At 38.8% G+C, this 27,924-nt stretch overlaps 1 protein-coding gene across 2 annotated transcripts; it reads left to right on the top strand.

Annotated features, from left to right (window-relative positions):
• Positions 1 to 35: 35 nt before the first annotated feature.
• socs5b (suppressor of cytokine signaling 5b) lies at positions 36 to 21,502 on the top strand. 2 transcript variants are annotated; one of them, XM_044135858.1, is made up of 2 exons: positions 36 to 73; positions 13,096 to 21,502. In XM_044135858.1, exon 2 carries the CDS (start codon positions 13,133 to 13,135, stop codon positions 14,801 to 14,803), a length of 1,671 nt encoding a protein of 556 aa, XP_043991793.1. In that variant the 5' UTR covers positions 36 to 73; positions 13,096 to 13,132; the 3' UTR covers positions 14,804 to 21,502. The 2 variants fall into 2 exon arrangements, with proteins under 2 accessions (XP_043991793.1, XP_043991792.1); XM_044135857.1 differs by lacking the exon at positions 36 to 73 and adding an exon at positions 1,866 to 2,438.
• Positions 21,503 to 27,924: the final 6,422 nt, after the last annotated feature.

Below are 27,924 nucleotides of genomic sequence, written 5' to 3'. Positions count from 1 at the left end.
TTCTCAATTAAAGTTTAAAAATAAATACAGTGTGAGTCCATAATGCTGCTAACATTGCCTCTGCATCAACCGGGTGAGTCATTCTTTTATAATGGATGATTTGGAAACGAAACAACATTTCCAGAGAGATCTGCATTGAGACTAAAATAGTGTAAATTACTTCTAATGGAGAAATTAGTGCTAATCCAATTTCCTTTTTCTTTTCTTTCATACACACAAATCAGATCAGTATTAGTGATATGTAGAAGTTGATTTGTTCTGACCAGTGGAGGTTTTTTCTGCTCTCCACCTCAGCCCCGCTTTACTACTAAATAATACTAAAGTATTTCTACCCTTATGGATTTGAATTGTTTTTATGACAGTGTATTGGGCTCATTAACGATAGAAAAAAAATTGTAAATTCTTGCCAAAACTTTTTTTTCAGCTTAATCTAATTTTCTGTTTAAATGGTGGAAAATTGTAGACTTTTGAATTTCCATCTTTCTTCTAGAAAATGTTTGACTTCTCTAACTCTGATATTTCCATGTTCCTTCTAGAAAAATTTCTGAGATTAATTTAAAAAAAATCTGAATGTTTTCTAGTTATTTTTGGCTTTTAAAGCTCAGAAATGTCCACATTTCTTCTAGGAAATTTCTGAGATTAATCTCAAAATTAGATGGATAAGATGTACCATTTTCTATGCCTCTGGTGACTGACATCACACAAGATGATGTCACCAGATTTTTTGACACCTATTTGTATTTCTCCCAAGTTTTTAACCAAATTCTTATTGCTGCAAAATGTTGCAAAAATTTCAGAAAAATCTGATAAGAAAATACATTGAATGATTTTTTTATTCACTCATTTGTTTAGAGGACCAGGGCAGACTGAAATGTTCAGAGTTTATTAACAATTATCACTTATTTTCTGGTCTTTAAGATGTTTTTGCAGAAGAGATGTATGACCTAACATACAGATTTGAAATGAAGGCCAAACTTACAGATTTTAATCTAAACTAAGACAATAAAGTCATAATATTTGCAGAATAAAGACACAATACTACCATTCCTTTAGTTTTACAAACAAATGTTGTAAACATGGAAGGTAATTCAAACAAAATACAACTTTTATTTATTTTAGATGTGGTCACATTCACAGGAGTATAATGATTACAAGTATTATTGTCTGAATATATACTGTATACATTAAAAAAACAGATTTTACTTTTCCTCAAACGTCTATTTTTCTGACTTTGCTTTCAACAATAACAAAATATGTCAACCAGTTAGCCTGGACTGCCTGAAAATTCTAATTATATTATTCTGAAATGTCCTATATCTAACAGAGCATAAAATGTTCGTCCAGTTTTGTCTCGTCAACAAGAACTCGCAGACTTCTCATTATAGTCATCAATGACACGTCATAATTTTTGTCATTGTCTCGTTATCATCATAAAAAATGGGTTGTCAACAAAATAATTTTATCATAATCATTAAAATTAATGCTGTTGTGGTGAAATTATTTAAAATAATGAAATAACATGATTACAAAATATCAAATTCAGGCAGATTGGCCGATCACTGATTCCTCCAAATTAAGGAAATTAGCGCCGATAAATTGTCTGGCCCTAATTTCATACATAAAAATAAGAAACATACAAAAATAACAAATAAAAAGGATATATAAAGTTGGAAAAACCTGTTTTAAGAGAATTATATCAAAATGCTCATTTTAAATATTGACTTTTTGAAATGTATTTGAGTCCTTTGTTTTGTGCCCCACATGAAGTTAATTGAAAAATAAAATTAAATTTTTTTATAAATAAATAAAAACAGAACAGAAAATCCTGGGCGCACCCTGGGGCCCCTGGTAAAAGTGCCTTAGGACCGCCCCTGTTGGCATCACCCTCGGCCTGGCCTGGATATGCAGGAACCAGTATCCCCTTCGCCGCTCCACGTTTCCAAGTAGCAGCCAGCAGAGAGCTTCCTCCCCCGCCTCACACCCATTGGTGGCCGGGCACGCCTGAGTTCAGCCGGTGCCGGGCATTCCCTATCCGCTCCGAAGGAAGTAGTCACCCCAGCGCGGCCCTCCATTGGCCCGAGCCCCTGTCAGTCGAGGCTGCCTCACGTTGAGCCCCGTCCTCCTCCCCGGCTCCGTGTCTACTCAGACAGCCCTCATATTGGTTGCTCCAGGCAGAGAAGAGGAGCCCCACCATGATGAGGAACGGACTGTCGTGGCGGTTAAAGATCAGTTTAGCGTTCAGATCGGTCTGACCAGTGTTTTTAGGGATTTACTATTTATTTTGTTAATATTCGGGATGATACCATCAAGAATCAGTGTTCGTTCTGCGCTTTCGTCAGACGCCGTGGTCCTCTGGGGGGATATATGCCCGACTTTTCTTCATAGCCATTTTTTACAGACAAAGAGAGCCGTTGAGTAGGGCTTCCAGAAAGAGAGGGGTGAGTCACTAATTCAATCAGCATCTCACCTGTCTAACGTGTCACCTTTGTTTCCTTGACAACCTAAAACCACTCTACACCGGCTTGTTTAATTTCTACATTTTTCTGTCGATAATTGTCACAAGCTAGCATGCTAACCTCGCTAGCTAAAGCTAACTAAAATGTTAGGAAATTTCTATTCTGGAAATGCTAACTGTTAACTGCTAAGTTTAAGGCCCGTTTAGGCCTTGAACGGAGCTGTTTCTATGCGTTTGTCTGAACCGATCAGGCTAGTTTGTCGAATGCGAGCGCCGATAATGTTATCTTAGGTCTGTAGCTACATTTAGTGGTGTGCTGGGACTGCTGTCGGTCGTTAACGGGTTAGCAGCTCTGCTAATTTGGAAGTGACAGGAGGAAAATGGGGCCTCCAGAAACCCGAAGGCCGCCCTACGGTTTCTGTACACCCGCTATGATCGCTTCATGTCTTTTATAGATATTTTTACTGACAATCGGGTTATTTATAAAGCACCAATTCACAACGTGAGTGATGTCTGGTTACTTTACGCGACAAACTTAAATGCACACCTAGTTGCATGCAATGCAGTGCAATTCAGTCCAAATGTGTTTGATTTAGTTAAAATCATTCCAATGCAATACGTTTGGATTCACATTCAAATCAATCCTATTTATATTACATCAGTGATTTTAGTCATTTCATTCAGTTAGGAAAAGTAGAGTGCAGCAGTTAATCTGGCAAGAAACTGGGATTTCCAGGCACCATTTTTTTTTGTAAAGCTCAGACTTGCTAATGTAGATTTCAACAGATAATGCATTTTTCCTTTTTTTATCCTACTCTCAGGGCATATTGATGTTTCTAAATGGTCCAATTGCTGCATCTACAAGTTTTTACAGCTTGTCTTTTGACAAGTTTAATGCTCAAAAAAGGGCATTTTTACTTTTGTTTGAAAATTACATTTTGCATTTCAGAGATGTGTGCTTTAAACCTAATCATTTATGCACTTCCAACTTAAAAAATCTTTAACATTCAGAGTGATCACATGTCTTTGTATCAGTTGAGAGTGCAATTCCAAGTAAAAACATAAAATATTTTAATTACATCTTCTACATGAAATGTGATATTGGAAATTGTAACATTAAAATATAATGATCAAGGGTTGGTGATCACAATCGTTCACAAATGGTAAAGATTTAAAGCATTTGCTTTAAACACACTTATAAACACACTTGTATAAACACCAGGGGACTCTCTTCACACAGCAATTTAGAGTAAACTCAATTTTTTTGTTACATGTAAATTAGCTGGACTTTATGTACTACTTTTCTAGTCATACTGGCCTCTCTAAGGACTTTACAAATGTGAAGTGCTTACCACCGTATGTTCACCTGCTCTGCCCAGGTGAACATAAACATGTAGGGACATGTTTTTTTTTTTTTCTTCCCATAGTCAGCTGTTTTTTTTCTTCAGTTTAATTTTTCCTGAATTCCACTTTTACAAATCACTGAAACACAAGGGTTGTGGTTTTGCAAAACATTACAAATATTTTGCTGTAGAACATGATTATTTGTGTGCAAATCAAATGATCTCACATGTTTTAATGCCATTAGTTTAACTCGATACCAAATTATATCTCATAAAAATACACAAACCTGCGATTTTTTTTTTTCCAAGTAAATAATTTTTTACTGATTTAGTTGAATGTTTGAGGGTTAGCATGCTAGCTTGCGTTTCTCCCTGTTTCTGATCCGACTCTTTGACTTTAAGTGGTCGTCATGTAGTTTTAAGCATCTAGTTAATTATTTGCTGACTTAGGGAAAATAATATTTTCTCTAAGTACCTTTTGTTCTCTAAATCCTCCCCAAAAACAACAAAATCGCTGCAGTTTTGTTCTGTTCTCAACCTTTTGGGATTTTTGTTATTTTGGGGAACATTTGTGTTTCAGTGATGCAGGATGGCTACAAAGCCACAATGAAAATGTTACATCTTTAAAGAAAAACAGTTTAAATGTATTGAACTTTGTGTTAATGTGTTATTATAGTCAACTTCACTGATTATGTCAACAAATCACTGCAGCTCTATTTGCGCTGAAACAGCCAGACACACTTTTATGCTTCCTTTGACTTTCTGATTGAAACTGATATGGAAAATAGAGAATTGAGGGGATTTTTTTAATCCAATGTTGCATCTCCCAGACCTAGAAGTGATTATTTGTTTTTGATCATTGATTAGGGCAGATTGGGTGTAAAATCTTTGAATTCCAGTCAGGTATTTTTCTTTAATCAGCTCTGATGGTCGGCAGGTCAATAATTGCTTTTTCTTGTTGATAAAATACATCGAAACTAAGAACTCTATTGATTTTTTGTGTGTGTGTGTGTGTGTTTAAGTGCATCCACCAACTGTAATATATGTAATTACTGCTAATATTTCATTTTACTGAAGCAAAAGGAAAGATTCTTTCCTTTAGAGCATTTTTACTATTAAAAAACAGGGGAACAAAAATTTATTTTAGGGACACGAACTCTGTCATCTTGCCATCGCTGTAAACAGCTTTGTTCACTTCCTCCGCTGCCGTCACCAAACTACAACTCTATACCGGTAATCTATGATTCAAAAGCGGCACAGAAAATGGACGTCATCATTCAGAACTTCTCCTTCTGTTCACTGATTGGCCCAGGATGAAATTCATCTGGAGAAATTTAGATTAATGGGAGAAATCCCAGACAGAGTGCTGAAGGGAGATGAGAATCCAGGGAACTTGCATGGGAAGTCAATGACCAGACTAGTATCTCCAAACAAAATTATGTGCTGTTTATACCCAATAAATTAGGAATGTCCATCATGTTAAAACTGAGAAAATGGTTCACATGCAGTATAAAGCACACTTTAAACTTAAAGTAGAAAGTTTCCACCTCAAGGCTGAAAGATCTGATTCTACTTTCAGAAAATATTGAACTACGTGTCTCCAATAAGATTGGATCAAATGAACGATGATAATCTACTAATATGAAGGTATTTTAAGTTGAATAACATGTTTTAAGAGGTTTTGTAAGCAAACAAATTACAACTTTTGCTATTACATCCTCAACATTTATATCAATTTAAATAAAATGTGAAGTTATTAAAGCGACTATTGCTGGATGACATTTCCATGACGCACACAATAAAAACTAGATGGTTTACTCCAGATGTTTTTCTTCCATCTCGTGTATTTGTTAAAAAATAAAAATGTTAGGCATCCGCAGAGCTCTCATTAACTCTGGCGTGAGCGGGGAAGGCGTTTTCTCTCCCTGAATCTCGTCTTTTCACCAGTCCTCTCTTAGATTGCTGTGCTCCCAGGAGGAAGGGCGTGTTGGGCTGCTGGAGAACAAAAGTAGCCTGGTTCAGTTTCAGGATGGCTCAAAATGAATGTGGACCAGATCGGGCAACGAGTTCTGTGGCTGTTGGTGACCGTCATGGTTGTTTAGGAGGAATCGAACAATGGCTTTCTCTCAGCGTAGATGTATGTTGACAGAAACGATTTCATGGTTGTTGTAGATCATACTCAATTCATAAAGTTGTCTGAAACGCCAAAAGGACAACAGATTGTTGACCATGATGTCGGAGTTCCTCGGTTGTAGTCATGAATATGGCAAAAACTAAAAGCATCAAATAATTGGTCACTAAAGCAAGGGTGTCCAATGTGTGGCCCTTGAAATTATTTTGTTCGTCCCTTGAGCACAAGTCAAGATGGCAACAAATTTGGCCAACAAAATGGAAAGTAATTGATGACACAAAAAATTTGGAAATTGTTTACTTTTCTTTCTACAAGACAAAGCCTTTATGTCAATAATATCTAGGTTTAAAATATTTTTGCTTATAGTTAAGTACGCCTCTCACAATAAGCAATAAATCAATTAATCACATAAATTAGAACAAACAACAAACAAACAACTTCATCTTTTATTGCAATAACTTCTGAAACAATATAAAATGTGTCATGACAGGCCTTTTGCTAAGCAGGCAAAGCTAAAGAAAAAGGAATAAAAAAACCCCAATAAACCCAGTTTTGCTTTGTTTATTTAATTAACTTTGTGGCCCGCCAGGAGTTAAAATTTGCCAGTTTTAGCAGCCGGGGCAAAAAGAAAGAGGGAGAGCGAAAGAAAATGAGATATCAGACAACTATTTGTTGTCTTCTGTACAGACTCAAAAACCTGATTTTCATTTTGGTTGCATTTAATGATTCTTAGCGGTGCAACGATTGCAGTTTTCTGGCCGATCGCCCATTACATTACTTTTAAAAGCCTGACCTGCCAATTCCAATTTTTGCTGATGCACTTTTTCTTTTTGTCTGAAATGTTGCTAAATATAGCAAGAATGTTGCTGAGTTGGCAACAGTGGGATGACCAACCTCACAGGTAGATAAGATCAGCTTCACAAGTAAGTATTGGGCAATCACTTCTCTACCAAAATTAAGAAAATTGTGGCTGGTTAGGAAAGAAAAACTAATTGACTTTATTTGACCTTCCTATCAATGGTCAATCATTAATAGAAAGGAGATTTGGACCAATTTGATTTGTGTCTAGTTAGTGACTGTCTACTGGATGAGATTCTTCACCTGGATGAAAATAATCAGCATTTTAGAGGTTAAAATGCAGATTATTCTAAGCTATTTTATTTTAAACTTTACATCTGACGCCCAGGAAGAGATTTGATGCTGAAAAATCATCTATTCTGACCTTTGATCAGGATGGATGATCCGCCACAAATCCTTCCTGCTTCTTCAAGTCAACTTTGTGCTGACCTCAGTCTGTTGCTGCCAAAGCCTCTTAAAACTAATCCCTAATTATAAAGAATTGAAACTATCCTTTTCTACCAGTCGGAGAAATCCGTAGTTCATATTGTAGTTTATGGAAATGTATGTTTTTAATGGGAGTAAATCTATTCGTATCATAGCTGGAGTAAAAAAAAAAAAAACAACTTACTACAAATATTTTGATTAGTCTGAAGATTTCTTTTATGTTTTTCCTATTCTGCATTATGGCTTGTTTAGATAATCAAATAATTTCTAGTTTAGTTAAAAGATTTCAAAGCTTTATCATTTTGACTCTTTTTGATTCCTGGTCATTTTTGTCACTAAAGCAACTTTTTCTTTTTCTTGAGTAGACCTCCATCAATCAGGCTGTTTCTCCCCGAAATAGACTTCTGGTTTTCTTTCAGCTCTGACCTTTTGGATTTTGGTTTTAATTTCATATTTTTCAAACACGAGACAGCACAAAAGAGTAAAACTGTTTTTCAGATTGTTTGCCAGAAGTGGCAGCTCTGTATCCAACAGAATCTCAAGGAATAGCAAGATTATCCCAATTTAACCATCAGCACATAGGTCCATAGCTTATCTTAGCTTATTACAACTAAAAACCAGCGATCAGCCCGAAACCTGGGAGTAGTGATGGACTCTGACCTAAACATTCAAAGCCATGTAAAGACAGTCACAAAGACGGCCTTCTATAACCTGAAGAACATTTGTAGGATTAAAGGACTAATGTCTCAACCAGATCTAGAGAAACTCATCCATGCGTTTATCTTCAGTCGTATTGATTATTGTAACGGCGTCTTCACAGGCCTGTCCAACAAATCAATCAAACAGCTGCAGCTGATCCAAAATGCTGCTGCTCGCGTTGTCACTAAAACCAGGAAGATAGAGCACATAACACCAGTTTTAAAGTCTCTCCACTGGCTCCCTGTAGCTCAAAGAATAGACTTTAAAATACTGTTGTTAGTTTATAAATCACTGAATGGTTTAGCACCACAATACATTAAAGATCTGCTGCTGTTGTATCAACCTTCCAGACCTCTCAGGTTCTGGTTCTGGTTCTGCTCTGCATCCCCAGAACCAGAACCAAACGAGGAGAAGCGGCATTTAGCATCTATGCACCAAAAATCTGGAACAAACTTCCATAAAACTGTAAAACAGCTGAAACACTGACTTCCTTTAAATCTCAACTAAAAACCCAACTGTTTAGAGTTTTATTTGAAACGTAATCAATTGCAAATTCATTGACAGAATCGGACTTGATATTGTTTTTATTGTTGATTCTATGTTGCATTGTATTTTTTTGTGTTTGATTTGATGTAAAGCACTTTGAAATGCCTTGCTGCTGAAATGTGCTATACAAATAAAGTTTGATTTGATTTTGATTTGATCTTATTTTTATTAAACTCTGAAAATTTAATTATTGTTTGATCCAAGGCAAAAAGTCAGATTGACTTGATAATCATTGATAAGAAGAGGAAAGGTTGTCGAATTCAATCTGACAGATAAGTTGGTGCATCGCTAATGCTAAGGACGGGTGGGTTTTAAAAAAACACCTTTATGGAGCAGAGGGTTGAGATTCAGACCATGAAGATCTGCTATAGGACTTATAGCTATCTGTCAAACACCAAATATACCTTAATATGTATCAATGCGCAGAGTGAAAACCATCAAAGCCAATATCTAGTGTCTTATGTTTGTTCTATTTCTGCATTTTCTTCTAAATATTTTAGATATTTTAGATTTTCTCTACGGAAAAATCTGCGACTAGGTGAGTCATTAAATTGATTTCCAGTCTATTATAATTTGAAACTTCTGTACCTGGAAGCTATAACTTTGGTGTAGTTTCTGTTGCTTTTTAGGCTACATTCATTAATATCAACAGATTATTGGCACTTATTGGATCCTGTCATTTCAGCAACCAGTTCATCACAGCGTCTTGGTCAGACAATAATTTTTTGTTCTTAATTTGATTATGTCTGACTTCTATTGGAGACGACACCAGTTAATCTTGCTAATTTAATTGTAAAAATCACAAAATCATGATAAAGATCAAACTGATTTGTTGACGGCCTGAGAATAACGCTGTTCTGTGGCAGCAGAGGGGATTTCAGTCAGTTTAGTTAGCAACATTCCTCTGTCAATAATGTCTGACCCTTACATAATCTGATTACTGGGCTCGCATCATAGCTAGTGTAGCAGACTGAGCCATCACTAATTACAAGGAGATTGTGCATCAACCCACACCTGCAACCCCACTGAAGGTTTTTTTGGATAGATTTGGAGAAGATATCTGCATCACTTCATTTGTATGAAATCCACTTTATTATTTTCGAAATTTGACTTTTTCTGTTTTTATTTTCCGTTATAACCATATTTTACAACCCAGAGCTTATTTAATTATGGACTGAATTGTAGCCAGAGTTTCACATTTACTGTCGTTAGTGGTTCAAGAGAACATTAAACATTTTTAAAAGGTGTTTAAAAGCATTTCCAAAATGTTCTATTTGATAGAACTAAAACTTTATCTCATCAACATTAGAAAAAAATTCAGTTTTAACTTGACTCAAAGTGGTTTCTATTTATGTTGAATCCATATTTTGCTTTTTTGGTTACCCATTTTAAAAAGTGTCTAATAATACCAGTTTTAGGTTTAGTAGGTTTAGATTTAAAGGGATAATTCATTCATTTTCTGCTTGCAGATATATTGAGCCAGCTGGATAAGATTTTAATGTATTGGTGAAAACACCTCAGAGGTTTTAGTAACAACAACGTTACTGGAATTACATGTTTTTCTAAAACACTGCAGCTTTACTGAGCAATTCCAAAAAATGATTGCATAATTCAACCCTGCAGAATAGCAGATTCCCCTATCCCCTCTCAAATATTAATCTAAACACAGCTTTTATTAATTAATTATTGAAAATACCTTGTTAAAAATGTATTTTCCATCTGAAAGGCTCTGCCTCTGTCCTTTAACAACAGCACCAACCCAATGCAACCTGGGAGAAAATGGATGGATAATCCATATTGCTTTTTTGCTGTGCAAAAAATAAGTTGGTCAACTTTAATCAGTATTGAAATATATAAACATATATTTTAGCGGTTGATACTCCCCATAACTTGGAGGAATTTATTGTATTTGTGTGAGAATCTTGCATGACTTGATGTAATTTTTTGGGCAATTCATTATAGCGCTTTTATAAAAACAAATAATCTTTTTGAGTCAAATTCTGAGTTTTGAATTTCTATATTATTATGCACCACTATGTCACTGTTTTTAATTCTTAACCATCCTTTTTATCATTTATATCTTTTATTAAAGATGTTCAGATCTTTTCCATGGTCAATCTGTCCCATCTTCCTTTATTTATAAATTATATATTTTTTTTAAAAGAGTTAAATATTAAATACAAGTGTGTTGCTTTCAGTTCTGCTATTCTGCCATCTTGTTTTTACTCTATATTTAAAGCATGTTTTAGCGAACACAACCTACCTAGTTATCAAACTTAATTTGAAGGTTGCAAAAACCTTTACTCAAATACGTTGCCCTTTTCACACTTTGGTCGCAACAAATGTCTTGCATTTTATTTGACAGACTATCACAAAACAGTGACGTGGAAAGAGAGGAAGGTTTGTTTTTTTTCTTTCTTTTTTTTCGCCTCTAATATTTGGAGATATTTCTCACATGCATCTGATCTGTTGCATGTGGAAGACGACTCAAATCCAGTCTCTATTTGTTTCCACCTCCTGACAGATTTTCTTCAATTTTTTCTCACTAAGTGCTACTAGCTTACCAGTCACTGCAAAAAAAATAAAATAAAAGCATTTCCGCGTTATGGTTCTGCCACCACCGTGTTTCACAGTGGAGAAAGTGGCTCCTGTAATAGTATCAGTAACGGTTCTCTATCTATATGTGCGTCAGATTTACTGGCGTACCAGAAACGCAACACGAAAGTTCCAACCGGAACTTTTGTTTGGAAAATGAAAAGAAAACAAAATGTGATTAATTGTATTAAAAAGGTTTAAATTAACACTTTAGAGTCTGTAACATGTTGAAGTCTATGCATTATTTTCCTTCCACTTTACAGTCATGCACTAATTTGTTTGATTCATGCAAAAAAATAGTTCAGTAGTTGTCATTTTTTGGTAACTATATCTTTTTCTATAAGCTTGTTACTTCACGTTAATTTTCAATGAAATAAATCACTGTTTTTGAATGCCTTCATAGAATTTAATCCTATGAACTAAATTCACTTCATGAGGGGAAAAAATGTTAAAAGTATCGCTCCCAGAAAAGTCTCGTCTCATTCCCTCCAAATCCCTGTCAAACCTTAATGGCGATGAATGTCATAAATCAGCAGTAAGTGTGTGAGAAAGGGAGGGGGCAGACGGAGAGAAAGCATGCGATTGTGCCCCGTCTGTCTGCTGCTGCAGAGAAAGTTTCGGGTCAGGTCTAGACTGGCTCTGTAATACAGTACATACCAGCAGATCAGCTGTGAGCAGATCCCAGGTTCATTTATAGCCGTGGCCTTGTGTCTCTTCACGTCTGCCTGGCAACTCCTAAATCTGCTGCTGTTAAAACCACCACCGCTCCCCCACCTCTCAGACACTTTGGCCCTGTTACACTTCAACCATGTCTAATTACTGCACACACAGTAGCCTGAAGAGTGAAACGGAGGAATTCCTCTGGATCTTCTGTGCAGTTTAAGGCTGTTTTCACGCTTCTTTGACTTGATTTGATTGGGACCAAAGTTGCAACATTTGTCACATTTTCAGCTGCTGCTGTTCTTTTTCACACTGCCAAAGCCTTTGAAAAACTTGTTCCCCTCCTCGCCTGTGGGGGCACTGCACCAAGAACCACTGAAGGAAACTGCACAAAAGCTTCTGAAGGAGACACTTTTTGATTTAGGAAATGTAAATAAATATGGAGTAGAGTCAGATTTTAGCTGTTGTAAAATTTCTCTTTATTGTTTTCAGCAAAAAACGATGAGTCATTTCTCCCGCTAGCGATTGACCCCTGTGTTTGTTTTGGTTGTATTTACCCAGAATGCCCTGCAGTTAAACCTGTCGCACACTAAGGCTTGATCAATTAAAATAACTTCCATTTGCATGACTGTTTTTTGTTCTTTCTGTTTCTAATAGATAGCATAATAAGTCTTTAGACTGGTGCATTTGTTAGACTTTCTTGAAGTGCAGCTTTGTATAAAGACTTCAGTATCTATTTTATTTTTTGTTTTAGTTGGTTTAAAAGGTCTTCCAGTCCCAATGTTAAATATTTGTTAAATTGAAAGTTTATCTGTAAGAGGGTGTGCTTGAATTATTATGCCAATACCGTACAGCATTTTTATTCTTTATTCTGTTTTTAAAAATCAATATCTTTGTGTGCTTCTATTTGCTTCGATTGCCTTTCACCTTGCTGCTGTTGCACAGAAATATTCCCATTGTGGGTCAATGAAAACTTTTTCTAGTTTAATATCATATTACTTGAAAATGGTCTCAAAACAACAATATTCTCACAATAACCCTTGAGACAAATTATCATCAAGCAAAATTTGTCATTGTGACTGCCCTACTTACGCTGGGCTGCTTCTTGGTTCTAGAGCGGTCTTTGGTCTGCTTGGTATTCACATAAGCATTCAAAAAATACCAGAGTTCATTTCGACCGAATCGACAGAGATTTAGCGGCAGACCAGAGTTCGCTTTTTGTGGTCTGCATCAATTTTCGATTACACATTCCCAAACGAATGCCCAAACTTTCTTGGCAAACGGATTAAAGCGGACAAAACAGGGTTGATGTGAATGCACCTCTATGCTGTTGCTTTGGATAAAGTTGTGAGTTAATCTGCCTCATCTCTTGTTGTTCTCAGGTCTGAGGGGCTCCTTTTCTTGACGACAGTGGGCAACATGTGGAGCAGCCTGAAGAGCAGATGCCAGACTCTCTTCCACAGCACGGGATCGGCTGAAGGCAGAGTAGAGGTAGAAACAGTCCAGTGTGTGGTGGATCTGGGTGAGGCAGACAATGAGGTTGAGACCCGGGGCCCTGCCGCCGCCACCGACAGCCCGTCATGGAGCCTCATGCCAGTGCCGGTGGTCGTTACAGGACGTCGCCATCATAACTGCGTGTCGGACATCCCTCAGATCGTAGAGATCTCCATCGATAAGGAGTCGGAGGATGCCAGAGGAACATCTGGTGGTGTCCCGATGGCACGGAGGGACTCTTACTCCCGACATGCTCCTTGGGGGGGCAAGAAGAAGCACTCATGCTCAACAAAAACCCAGAGCTCTCTGGAGGCGGACCGGCGTTCTGGGCGGCTGAGAGGCTGTGGGAACCGCCGTGACCGGCGTTACGGAATCAGCTCCATCCAGGAGATCAACGACTCTGTATCCGGAGGACGGAGCCTGAACACTCGCTCGCTGCGCCAGCGGCTGAGCGACACGGTCGGGCTGTGCTTGCCCCTACCTGCTCGGCAGCGCTCGCACCCTAAGAACCCCATCAACTCCAAACGGAAAATCCACCTGACCGAGCTTATGCTGGAGACCTGCCCCTTCCCGCCGGGCTCCGACCTTGCACACAAGTGGCACTTGATCAAGCAGCACACGGCGCCAGTCAGCCCTCATTCCTCCACTGCGTTGCTGGACGCCTTTGACCCGGCTCACCCATCGCCGGAGGACGAAGAAGAGCGCTTGCGCGAGCGCCGCAGGCTCAGCATCGAGGAAGGCGTTGACCCACCTCCTAATGCACAGATTCACACTCTGGAGGCCTCAGTGCCGGGCCCCTCTCTCTACAAACTTGGACCAAAGATGGCTCCCAGCATCGGCGAGGTCTCTGGGGAAGCGCGCACCAGCGGAGCGTCCGGCTCAGCTGGCGCTGCATCATCGGGGGCGTGCGGATCGATTTTGGGGGCTACGGCGGCGTCCCAAGACTGCGACTCTGAGGAAGACTCCACCACCTTATGTCTTCAAGCCCGCAGGCCGAAGCAGCGGCATGCCTCCGGAGACGGCCACCAGAGCCGGCAGCAGCCCGGGCCCTGGAAGGTCCACACCCAGATAGACTACATCCACTGCCTGGTGCCGGACCTGCTGCAGATCACCGCCCTGCCCTGCTACTGGGGCGTGATGGACCGCTATGAGGCCGAGGCACTGCTGGACGGCCGGCCGGAGGGGACCTTCCTGCTGCGTGACTCGGCCCAGGAGGACTACCTTTTCTCCGTCAGCTTCCGGCGCTACAACCGATCGCTGCACGCCCGCATCGAGCAGTGGAACCACAACTTCAGCTTTGACGCCCACGACCCGTGCGTCTTCCACTCTTCCACCGTCACCGGACTTCTGGAGCACTACAAGGACCCCAGCGCCTGCATGTTCTTCGAGCCGCTGCTTACGGTGCCTCTCAACCGGACCTTCCCCTTCACCCTGCAGCACCTGGCCCGCGCCGCCATCTGCCGATGGACCACTTACGATGGGATTGGCTCCTTGCCTTTGCCTCCCGCCCTGCAGGACTTCCTCAAGGAGTATCACTATAAACAGAAAGTACGAGTCCGCTGGCTAGAGAGGGAGCCGCCACTCAAGGTGAAATAAGTCGGGCTGATTACAGAACTTCTTCACCCGTTGACAGGTCATACTGACTTGGCTTCCTCTCTATTGGAGAATAGAATCAAGTATAACAAGCTAAAGTTCATTCTAATCTCTGTTTTTGGTATTAACTTACATCACTGAGAATACATGATTATATTCGGTGTAACGCTGTCTGTCGAGCACGTTTTTAAGCTGAACAGGTTCCTATTTTTGTGCTGAACGTCTGTGCTGAACCCCCACCACGACCACCAACCCACTCGTACACCTGCCTGCATGCCCCCCCTTTCTCTCTTCATAGCAAATTACTATTTCATGCTGAACAGTTCACTTTGTGCGTCCCTATTTACCTTCAGAAACACTTCATAGAGCACCTTACTAGAGTGGAGAGGGCAACTGCAGGCGCCTCCTGTTATTTATGATGCACTCATTGCCTCCTGTCTGCATGCATGAGATCAGCTAAGCCACTTTAAAGGTGACCTATTATACTTCCTTCAATAGGTTAGGATAGATCTATGGTCTATACCAGGGGTGGCAAAAGTCTGTCCTCGAGGGCCGGCATCTTGCATGTTTTAGTTCAGGTACATAGGTAATGCTTTCAGGTGCGTTTAACGCACCTGGATCAAATGATGGCTCATTCGAAGGCCTAAGAAGAGCATTGATATGTTGAGAAGGTTGTTACTACCAGCAGGGAGTGATCTAAAACATGCAGGATGCTGGCCCTCAAGGACCAACTTTGGGCATTCCCTGGTCTATACAAAACATTTCCATTCTTTCTCTTTTTTTTCAGTTCTGCTTAGAATGAGCTGATTTGTGGTCTCTCGTCATTTTAAATCTAAATAAGCTGCTGTCTGCCATCCCTTTGCCCCCCCAACTCAATCTTTACACTCTTATGTAAAAATGGCTGCAAACAGATGCACAATTATACAACTGTACATCTTTGAAAAGCAGAAGTCAAAAAGAATGTGAACGTGGCAAGTGGTTTCTGAATAGTAACTCAACAACAAAAAATACAGCGGTAAAACCAGCTGACCAAACGTGCTGCAGCGCTGCTTGGGTTGCTAGGTAACGGGGATGGAGTTGCTAGGTAGCAGCACAGTGCTAGTGGAATGTGACTGAACAATCTGGAGGTTTTTGAAATGGCTCATTTTCCCGACACCATAAAACGTCTGTTTGTTTTTTTTAAAGCGTTGGTTGTTTTCAGAAGCAGCTGAGACACAAATGGAAGTACAAAATCTTTGCATAATAGGTCCCCTTTAAAATCCAGGCATAGGGATTCAGATCGGTAAACTGATTTATTCCAGAACCTCTCTTCATTATGACAGTCATATCTTCACTGATCGTCCAACAGTCAGGAACTCTGCAGTGTTGTGTGTCTCAAGCTGTTGCGTAGCCTTCATTTCCGCTTTCTTGACCCAAAAATCTCGTCCACTCATTGCCAAGTTAACACAACGCCAGTCGGCCATGATATTGGGAACGCCTCTGTCAGACCCACCATCGTTCAAAGAGAAAATCTCACCTTTGACCCCAAGCAGGGTTCGCCCTGAGGTTGTCGTGTGGCTCTGGGCAGTTAACCGCTGTGGCTTTGGGTTGTAACATCATCCATTTCTCTCATTCTTGTCCATTTCTGTGAGAACGTTTAACGTTGCTAACCGGGGTCTCGTCATGTACACACCTTCAACTTTTTCCTCATTTTGCCTCCTTATGACCACAAACCTCAGTATTCTTTTAGGATTTTGTGTGACAGGCAAGCAGAAAGCAGCTCAATTATTATTGTTTTTTTGTTGTCTTTTTAAACAATACAAATCTGAGAAGTGTGGCATGTATTTGCCCCCCCTGAGTGAATACTTTATTGCATCTAATGATACGTTTACCAACTTTACAGACTGAATTTTTTTCTCCATTCTTCATGCAAATCAGATGGAGAACGACTATAAACAGCGTTTAACTTGTGCCTCAGCTTCTCATTAGGTTCTAGCTCTAGACTTTGACTAGACCAGAGGTCAGCAACCTGCGATTTCAAAGCTTTGAGTGTGTCTTTGGACCTTCCACAATGGCTCTTTATAACGTTGGTTAAAAATTATAAAGACCTAACTAATTATTTAAATAAACATGTAATAAGGAATGCAGGGTTTTAAGTTTTTCCTGCAATATCTGCATTGAATTTGTACCAGTAATGATTTTATTTTATGGAAATTATGTGAACTTATTTCTTATATCATTTTCTACCGTTCACAAAAAAATCTTTTTGCAAAATTTTATGTTTCTTTACTTTAAATTAGAAAAATATGGATAGTAGTTATTATCTAAAATTATAACTTCTCTTTTGAAAAACGTCTTGAAACAAGTTTTCAATTCAAAAATTATTTACATAGCTGCCTGTATTCAATGAATACTTTTATTTTAATATAGATAAAACCTGATTTGAGGAAAAAGTGAAACATAACTTCTTTGATTCTTGTGGAAGAACTGGTCTTTATTTAGAGGTATCAGAATAAAAATACACGCCACACTTTTCAGACTTTTATTTGGAAAACATCCCTTCTCTCTGCTTTTGTTCTGCTCTTACATTCGTCTTTACATGCAAAATGTTGGAAAACAGAGTTTTGTAAATCAAAGTATAGCTCTGAGTCCAAACTGTTTTCGCACCTAAAGATTTTATTTTTTATTTTTTTTAGCATATCCTCAAACATTTTAGGTGTGAGTTGGCCTGAAGGTGCTGCTGGCTGCCCTGTCACTTCTGTAAATAAGTTTTACCTTTGTGCCTTTCAGTAGCCATCGGTCTCATTGCTTGATAGTCTAAACCTGGAGCAATAGGTGCTTTAACTCGGTCCGTTCAGATGAGACCGGTCGAATAACCGTGAAGAGGTGCGCGAGCTTTAAGCTCACTAACTTTCTTGCACATTAAAGATTGGAGTTTAGTGGTGCTACGTCTAATTAGGAGCTGATCGTTAAATTAGGTTAGTTTGTTACTGTTGTCACTCACTAATGCATGCATTAGTCTTTTGTCACATAGTGTTAGGTTGTTAGTGGGTCAGTAGGTTGCTGTTCTGCTGTAGGCATTGCGGTCCAACAGGTTCTGGTCTGCAGCTGGAACAACAAACGCAGTTTATCCTCTACTGCGAGCGCGTTTTTAACCAAATAATGTAAAACTCAACAAGTATTATAGAAAATACAGCAGCAGGTTTGTTTGAATTCACTGTATTTTCCCAGTAAAAAACTGAGCTGCATGAGGAAACCGTGTTGGTTCCCCCAACTGTTCAAGAAAATGCAAAAGTGAAACTTCCTAGGATGTGTGAACATGCAATCCGTTTAAAACAAGTCTGGAAAACGCCATCTTTCTTTTTTTAGTCAACATGATGCATGCATTTTAATATTTTCCTTATGTTTAAAGAAAAGCTTTAGCGTTACCGAAGCAGTTTTTTTTTTTATTACAGATTCAGATCAAAAGTTTGTCTTGATCCCAATCAGTCGGCTGATGAACAACTAAATAAATGGAAATAAGAAAGTTATACAGAATTAAATTATTCATCAGACTTGTAACATTTTATTATGTTTTTAATTAAAGATAAAGTAATACGTCATGCAAAGACTGAACCGGACAGAACCGGTTTTCAGCTTTATGTTCACACTTCATCATGTTCAAAGTTGTTGACTTTTTTTAATGTGACACTTTGACGTCCACCGGTCTCTTTTTTCATGGCACTCCTGAGATCCGTTTATAAAATCATGAAATTAAAGTCGTAATATTACATGAAGTCAAACAAGAATAAAGTTGTACAATAATCAAATTGCATTATAGCAAGAGTAAAATTGTAATATTACAAGAATAAAGTTGAAATTTTACAAGAATAAAATGTACAAAAGCGAAGTCGTATGAGAATAAAGTCGTACAATAGATGTAATTTTATAATAATAATAATAGTGGTAATATTACGATAATAATCTTACAAGAATAAACTTGTGATACAGAAATAGTTGGAATTTTACAAGAATACGGTTGGAAAATTACACAAATAAATTTGTAGTATTACTAGAATAAAGTTGTAAATTACAATAGTTGTAATAATTCCATAATAAAGTAATAATACTTCAGGAACTTCTACAACAAAAACTTTAAAATGAGGAATAATCTTTTAAAACATCAGCTTCAAATTATCAGTGGCCAAACTTTAAAAATAGACACATGGACTTGATCAGGATCAAAGCTTTATTGTCATAAAACAACTTTCTTCTTGTAATCTTTCAACATTCTTCTGATATTGCAACTTATTTTTATAATTTAAAGTAAAAAAATCTTTAGTTGTTGTTCAACGGGGAGGCCGATGCGACTGCGTTGTCCAAACATGAAGCCTTTTGTGTTCTGCAGGTTTTTGCATCCTGTTGGTACTTTGGCGTGTTCTTAAAATTGTTTCACCTAAATTTGTCTATTTATAAAAAATAAAAAATGCAGGTAGGTCCTAAAACTCAGTCAAAAAGCAACAAAGTGTGTGTAGTATCGTATAGATAGAAGGCAAGAGATTCCTTTGAGTAAATAGCACTTTAATCCTGTATTTGTGTCTGAAAGTGTTCAGTCAGCCACGCTTGTCGTTTGTTTGCTCTAATCCCCAGAATATTGGACTTGAACTCATCTAGAAAAGAAAGAAAAATTATAATTTTACCATAATTTCTCAGTTTACGGATCCAATATCCAGCAGAGAGCAAACAAAGCGGCGAAAATGTTTCTCTGACCAAATCCGTGAGCTGAAACCATGAGATGTGTTCACTGCAAAAACACACAATCTTACCAAGTATTTATCTCATTTCTGGTGCAAATATCTTATTACACTTCAATTAAGACTAAACTAACTTGGAAGTAAATTATCAGGAAGCTTGTTTTAAGTCACATGTGTCAAACTCGAGGCCCGTGGGCCAAAACCGGCCCACTGCAGCTTTTTATGTGGCCTTCTACACTCTAGACTAAACATTAAGTGTGTTTAAATGTTATCAATCAAATCAATTCAGTTTTTATCTGTTTATTGCCAAATTTTATCAATCAGTCCCTCCAGTTTGCTGACAATTATTGTAAAAATTTATGCAAAATCAACAAATTCCTGCATATCTGAACTAATAATTGGGAGTTTATTGCAGATTTTTCTCAAAAATTGTCAAGAACTTTATTTGTACTAAACAGCTGCCTCAGCTTTAATTAATTTGAGATTATAATCTTTGATCTTTACATAGAGTAATAAAAAGTTGCATTTACTGCCAGAAATATTGCAGATATTTCCAAATTACTACCATATTTCCAAACACTTGGATTTTTATTGCAAAAAAGAATCATGAAATCCTGGAGGGACCGAAAAGATGATCAATAATATCATTTAATTTAACAATTTGTGAACAGGTTTTATCAATACATTCTGGCCTTTAAGAGTTTGACGCCTGTTTTATCCTTAATATTGATGAAAAAGAGCCAGCTCCATTGTCGGATTATTGCACGTAAAACATGGAGGAATTGTCTTCAGTACATTTATCTGCCAAAGTACCAGGGGAATTGAACTTTTTCCTCAATGTTAAGGAAGAATTTACCTTAAACAAGCTCCTATATCTTGCTGGAGAGTTTCTTGTCAGTTAGTTTTGTTTTGTTTCAAGTCTAAATAGATATTTGCATTAGAAACGAGACTAAACAGAGTTGGTGCAGTTTGGTGTTTTTTGCCATGTGGATAAAATAGGCAGGGGGTCCAGAAATATTTCACGGTGTGTGTGGCGTGTGGACGGAGCCAGCGAAGTGAGGGGTGACCTCCGTGACCCCTGTGAACCTCTCTGCTCCCCGTCGTTTCCCCCTCAGGCCCAGTTTTCCCCATGGGAAATGTCCGACATTAACCGTAGCACACGTTCGCCGTTTAGCAGAAAGTTTTACAGAAAAGGACTTTATCCTCACCTGCTTTTCTTCTTACACACAACCCGGTCGTACAAAACACGTCGAACCATCAAAACAAAATAAATAAAAGCTCTTATTGTATGTTTGTTTGTTTTCCCACTTTTTGCTGTTATGACACAGTTTGGTCGCTCTATTTGAGCTTGAAAGTGACAGCAATACCCCCACCAGCCACAAAGCAACAGTACGTCTTCTGATTTTTGTTTCTTACCTTCCCACAAAGATATATTGTAAAAAATAAATAAAAACAGCTTGGTTATATGCAAACAGAAAAAGAAAAATATGTATGAAAGTTATTTTCCTTCTCCCTGATATGCAATGGAGTGTAGTTTAACAATGGTTGCAATCCTCTGTCACTTTAATGCTGCATATGCACAGTAGCTGCAGTGTGGATGCAGGACTTGACGATGATGGGAGCTAATGGTCATTCAAACCTGGGGGGCCGCCGCCGCAGGCAGACGAAAACCGCCGCTCTCCTTTCTTCTGCTTCTTTTCCTCTCACTGTTTGTTTCCTTTTTTCTTCTTCTTCTGCTGTCTGATAGGATGTGGAGCGTGTAAATGGCATTATTAGTCTCACATTTCAGTGTCCGTTCTGTGTTTATCCGTTTAACCATTCGAGACAAGTTAAGAAAGAATTTTAAAAAATCCAGTCGTTTAATCTGTTCATTTTTAATAAGAGCCGTACGAAGCGACACTTGTAGCTGTCACTCTTGGTGCTTGGCTTATGCTTCATTGTCTTAATATTCCAAATAAAACTGTTAAGTGTAATCCACACTGGCCCAAGAGATACAAATCTCTGTGTGTTTTTGTGTCATTATGCGTTTATTGTTGATTAACAAGTGAGTTAAACGAAGCTTCTGGCCTTTATAACATTAATAGAACAAGGGTGGAATGATTAATCATGATTAACCGATTATTAAAATAATCTTCAACTAATTTATTACACATTTCCTGTACTGGCTGTTTATAAACATTATGACTTTTTTTTTTTTTTTCCAGATCACTGGCTATAAAGTTTTATTTAGCTACACTGAAGGCAGAAAAAGGCCTTCACTGTTTTTCCTAAAATCATTCTGTTTTAGAAAAAATACAACACAGGGCATTCTGGGTAAATACAACAAAAGCAGACATGCTAGACTAGCGCTAGCAGGAGAAATGACTTGTTTTTTTTTTATTTTTACCAAAGAGAAAAGAGAAATCCTACAGCAGCTAAAATCTGACGACACTCCATTTTTGTTTACATTCGCACTCAGTGTTTTCTTCAGAGGTTTTTCTGTCATTTCCTTCAGTGGTTTTTGGTGCAGCGCCACCACAGGTGAGGAGGGGGAATTGTTTTTCAATTAGTTTGCTTCATTTGACACAGTCCAGAGTGAAAGAGAACCGCAGCAGCTGAAAATGTAGCAGACTTTATTGTCCTATCAAACTGAGTTTACTGAACTATCAGGTGTGCAAACACCCTCAAAGAATATTGTCTTAAAGGGACAGTTTCATGTAAAATCAACTTTTCTTTGTAGCTTTACATCATGTTATTCCATCGTCAAAAACACACCTGGAGTGCTGATTTGATTCTTTCATGCAGGTTTGAGAAATGTTATAATGTTATTCCATCGTCAAAAACACACCTGGAGTGCTGATTTGATTCTTTCATGCAGGTTTGAGAAATCCTTTAGTCTCCATGGCAACCATTGAGCTGGGCAAATGCCTGGGTGGACCTAGCCCCGCCTTTGAGACGCAGCTCCTCCCCCACGCAGCAGCAATTCCCAAACATCTGGTGGAACTGCACATCTTCTTATACGAGCTTCTTCTCAGTGCATCGCTTTTAAAAATGTTGCTAAAAGCCTTAATAGAGGAGCCGTGTTGTGATGACTTCCTGTAGGCGGAGTTTCAGGAAGAGCAGAAGCTTCTTAAAGAGACAGAGGCCCAAAGGCGTTACATCGTCATATTTGATATATGTAGTATTTTGAAGGCTTGATTGTTCTATAAAATGGCACTATGTGCCTGAAAACACATACTTCCCCTTTTTTTTTAAAATTTAAAATGGTGGATTTCTGAAAACCTCTTGGTTCTCCAGTGTCGTCTCTGATGGTTCACCCGTCCTGACCTCTCACCCCCAAACTGTGCCCACCAGCAGCTATGCAGACAGACGCAGCCGAGCCGCCTGGAACTTAACTGTTTATTCGAAATGAAGTATAAATAGCATGTGGGTTATCGGTTTCAAGTTTTCTACCAGGGCTTATGAATAATTAACACTCGCCCCTGCAAGGAGAGAGATGGAGAAAATGCCTAAACTCGAGCGCCGCTCAATAACCTCAGCGCTTCCTCCCAGTTCAAACCTCGGTCACGGCTAAAATAGAAGCCAGGCAGCAAAAAGTTAGACTGCAGAGCTGGATGTGGGTCACCGATGAGGAGAAGAATCAAAGTTCGTTTATCAGCAGGTCGACGCTTTCAGATTTCGTCTCCCTGCTCTAACTAACGTTTAATCTGCTCTGTTGTTAGAAGCAACATGACGACTAAAACCAAACCAATAAATCGGTTTCTAGCCGATTTATCTGGGATGTATGGAAGAGGGTTGGGGCCACTAGAATAAAAGAAAAGACATTCTGACTTTAATTCCAATTTAATTTGAACTATTTTTCATAATTGACGCTGGACTTTTTTTCCCATAATTTTGACTTTTTCCTCAGAATTCTCTCTTTAAACTGATTTCTGACATTGGCCCCAATCCTCTTCTGTAGTGATGCAAAAAAAAAGGACACCCTCCTTTTTAACTTGCCTTTTATAATTAAGTAGATGTCTTAAAAAAATAACTGAACCCTCATGTAGACTAAATTATTAAATAAAATAAACGAACTACATTCTTACTGCTGCTTCCATTGGATTTTAAGGTAAGTAATTATATACATCTATAAATGCACAAGCTTTGGATTTGCAGTTCTGGAGCACCAGCTGGGTATTAACAGTTGCATCACAAATTACCCAAAGATAAAGATATGAATGGTCAGACCAGCAATCTGCAACCGTCCACAACAACTATTTATAACTTTGGCTACAAATGATAAAGTAATGTCATAAGAATCGCAGGTTTTTTCCAGTTTTTCCTAAAATATTTTTGGAAATTAGGTGGAATCTATGCATTTATTTTCATACTTATTTTCCATCCCACAGGAAAAAAAAATCCATCAAATCAAATAATATCGATAAAATGTTCTCAATATATATTCTACTTAACTCTGAGCTTTTCAAAAGTAAATTTTTTTGACTTCACTTGAAATGCAATTTTACCAATTTTGTTCTAGAAAGATTCTGAGATTAATCCTCAAACTTTCTGAGTTTTTGGTGAAAATTTACTCCTTTTTTTCTATCTCCAATGGCCCCAATATGTCGTCGTATGAATCCGTATCTCAGTTTCATGTTTCCTGGTTTGGCATCAGCCTTTTAAGTCATAAGTTGCCATGAGACTGATGGGAAACATTTCCTCTGGGCAGCTGCTAATGTCTTAGGGAATAAAACAAAAAAGATGCTGGAAACCAGTTCAGAATCGACTTTAAATGTTTCAGCTTGTGCAGATATACAGTCTGTCTCAGCAGGTTTGGTTATAGGATGAGTTTAGCTTTTGGTTAACTAGCTATGAAACCTGGTTTTTGTTGCCATTTCATGGGATCATCTGCAGTGTCTGTCTTGGACTGATTTCCTGGTCCAGCTGTGAACCGCTCAGGCTTTTCATTTTCTTCGCGTCTCTTGCCCACACAGGCTGCTAAGCCCAAAGCTCAACAAAGATACACACCACAAGCCTGTTCACAAGCTATCTGCAGCAACACCAGCCAGAAGAAGAGGCACAGGGACGGCAGCAGGATGTCCGCTTGGGGTACGGCAGGCTGTTTGTGTATTTATTCAACAACCTTGACATCACACCTCGACTAGCTAGTTTTCTAAATGCTACCAGTTTACAGAAACCAATACTAGTTGTTTACAAGTGGAAATAGAAAAAAATGGAGCTAATCAAAGACATTAAACCTGAAGACATCTGAAGAAATATTACACCATATTACCAAGTAATTTTTCTCTAGTTTCTAGTGCAAATATCTTGGTACACTTTAAATAAGAGAAAACTAATTTATAAGTAACTTTTGAGCAATTTGTTTTATGGGCATAATTCCTTTATATTGATGAAAAAGTTACAGATTATTTCACTTATAAAATGGGAAAAATGTCTTGTAACTTACCTAACCCTAATAGCTACCACAAACTTTACAGCTGCAAAATTGTTTTGCACATTAGTTGTTTAACCAAACTGGGATAAAATTCATCAAAAATGTTTGTAAGCTTATTTAGCAGGGGCAGTATTATGTAAAATTAACTTTTTTGTGCTTTACATCACACTATTATGTTATTCCCTCATCAAAAACAGAAATGGAGTGCTGCCATGATTATTTCAGGTATGTTTGAGAAATAGTTTAATCTCCATGGCAACCATTCAGCTGTGCAAAACGCCTGAGGGGACGAAGCTCCTCTTCGGAGCTGCAGTTTCAAAGCTCCAGAGCAGCTCTCAGCTCCTTCAGACTAGCCAGCAGCAATTAGCAAACACCTGGTGGAACTGCACATCTTATTATACAAGCAACTTCAGTAAAAATGTTGTAAAAGGGTTAATAGTGGAGCCATGTCGACTAAGTTTCAGAAAGAGCAGACACTTCTCAAACAGATAGGCTCAATTTCAAGCTAACTTAAGTTATATTTGCTCTCTACAGCATTTTCATAACAACTGAAGGTCACATAGTTACTTGATTGTGCTATAAAATGCCACTATGGGCCTGGAAAGTACATGATACCGCCCCTTTAAACATGGGTATTAGTGGCTTGTTCTCAAAATGTTGACTATATGTAAAGATTTTTTTAAAAAAAGTAAAGAATCAGAACTGAAACATGTCATCAAGTTACTCTGTGTACATCATGGTCACAAACAGTTTGACAAGGATGCTGACTGAAGCCCATGCTATCAATTAAATGCACAAATGGGTTGCCATACTGAGTGACACTTGTGCTGCTGCTTCTTTCCCGGAATCTGGAGCACGGCCATGTCTGTGGTAGCAAAATAAGCCGTGCCCTCCAGTTAACCTTCCACTGAGACGCACGCATCCATATTTCATAGGCGAAACAAATCTGCCCAGCGGTATTTTACACCCACTGCGGGGCTCACCTTCCAGGGGCTGACCTGGCACGAGGAGCACCGGCCCGCAGCCGGCTCCAGCAGCTTTCAAGTCAAGGCCAAGCTCCCTCCCAATCATCCAGCATGGAGAAGATGCAGCAGCTCCAGCTCTGTTTCTGCCTTCTACTTATTGAATAGTTTTACTGAATAACCGACTTTGTTCTGCGTGTGACAGAACGGAAACTTTTACTGCCGAGCCTTGGAGAGCAGGTTGTATTCATCAGTCGTTTTAGCTGCTGACCTTTTTCCTCCGTACATTCCCAGACCTCCTGGATAGTTGCTCAACATCTGCAGGCCAAATGATGTCCAGGTTTAATCTGATTAAAACCAAACTGCAGCTTCTCTCCGACTCCCCTCCTCTTTGGAGACCCCAACTCCGAAGAACTTGGCCCACATGTGAACAGTCTGTTTTCTTTTTCCTTTTTGGGGTTCTTTGGCAGAGCCGGTGGAAAATTTCAGAGGGCATGACTTGTTAATTCCTCTGTCTTTTCCTGTTCTCTTTCTTACTCCCCCCAGCTCCCGTCTCGTTGGTAAGGTACGCAGCTCTGAGCAGATCCAGTTCAGCACCACAAAAACACAAAATCTTACCAAGTGTTTTCGCTTAGTTTCTAGTTCAAACATATTAGTGCACTTGAAATAAGACAAAGCTAACTTGCTAATAACTTTTCAGCATGATATAGGAGATTGTTTAAAGTATACATTCTCCTTGATATTGGTGAAAAAGTACTTATAACAAAAAATCTGCCAGTGGAACTAGTACGTTTTCATCAATATTAAGGAATATTTTACTTAAAGGAGACCTATAATGCAGAATTTGCATATAGCATGTTTTTATACTCCCATTTGGTTCTATACTGTTTTTAAAAATAAATGCTTAAAAATATGTACAGCTGGGTTTGGGCAATGAATTAAGGCTTTTGGTGTTTAAAAAATTAGTTTTAAAAACCTCCGGAATCCCCAATGAAGCTTGGCCCGTAACCTAGCAACCCCAGCAGAGGTTCCGCCCATCATCTAGCAACCCCAGCGGAGCTCCATGTTGTGTGGTCAGCTGGTTTTACCATTGTATGTTCTGTACAATGGCTGCTGGAAATGACCTAAATAGAAAATGAATGAAATGAAGTAAAAAAAAAAAAAAAAAGTATATACATGAAATATATTTTCTCCAAGGGGTTTCTGGGCTCTCCTTTAGAGATAGGGTGAGAAGCTCAGTCATCCAGGAGAGACTCAGAGTAGAGCCGCTGCTGCTTCACGTTGAGAGGAGTCAGTTGAGGCTCGGGCATCTGGTCAGGATGCCTCCTGGACGCCTCCCTGGAGAGGTGTCCAGGTTCCACCAGGAGGAGGTCCGGCTGGCCTGGGAACACCTTGGGATTCCCCCGGAGGAGCTGGAACAAGTGGCTGGGGAGAGGGAAGTCTGGACCTCCCTTCTGAAGCTGCTACCCCCGTGACCCGACCCTGGATAAACGGAAGAGAATGAATGAATGAATGAATGAATGAATGAATGGATGGATGGATGGATGGATGGACGGACGGACAGACGGACGGACGGACGGATGGATGGATCTAAATCTTTACATGAGTCCAGAGTTTCACCACCGGATGTGCTGTACATTGGCTGCTGGAAAAGACACGTGTTTTGCTGTTGACTTAACATCCAGAAACCACTCGCTGCATTCTTGTTGGTTATGCAGGAGGCTCCACTTCTGCTTTTCAAAGACGTACGGCCATATAATTGCACATCTGTTTGCAGCCATTTTCAAATGCGAGTGTAAACGTTGAGTCAGGGGGGCGTGGCCAGCAGCAGCTAATTTGGATTTAAAGCTCAAAATAGGCAGAACTGAGTAGACTAAAATCTCATTATCTAGGAATGATTTTGTGCAAAAATATTTAATGAACATGTTTTGCTTAGACTTATAAAACAAGCTTTTATATCTACTTGTAAAGTTATTTGTAAGTTGCTTTCTTATTTTAAGTGCACTAAGATATTTGCACTGGAACCTAGACCGA

The sequence above is a fragment of the Gambusia affinis genome, linkage group LG13 (assembly GCF_019740435.1).
Source record: "Gambusia affinis linkage group LG13, SWU_Gaff_1.0, whole genome shotgun sequence".
In the NCBI taxonomy this organism is placed as follows: Eukaryota; Metazoa; Chordata; class Actinopteri; order Cyprinodontiformes; family Poeciliidae; genus Gambusia; species Gambusia affinis.
Note: the sequence above shows the minus strand (reverse complement) of the source record. Positions and strands in the feature narration are given on the sequence as shown.

What these genes read in the sequence shown, in the direction of transcription:
- socs5b (XM_044135858.1), top strand. Translation starts at nt 13,133, where the DNA reads ATGTGGAGCAGCCTGAAGAGCAGATGCCAGACTCTCTTCCACAGCACG.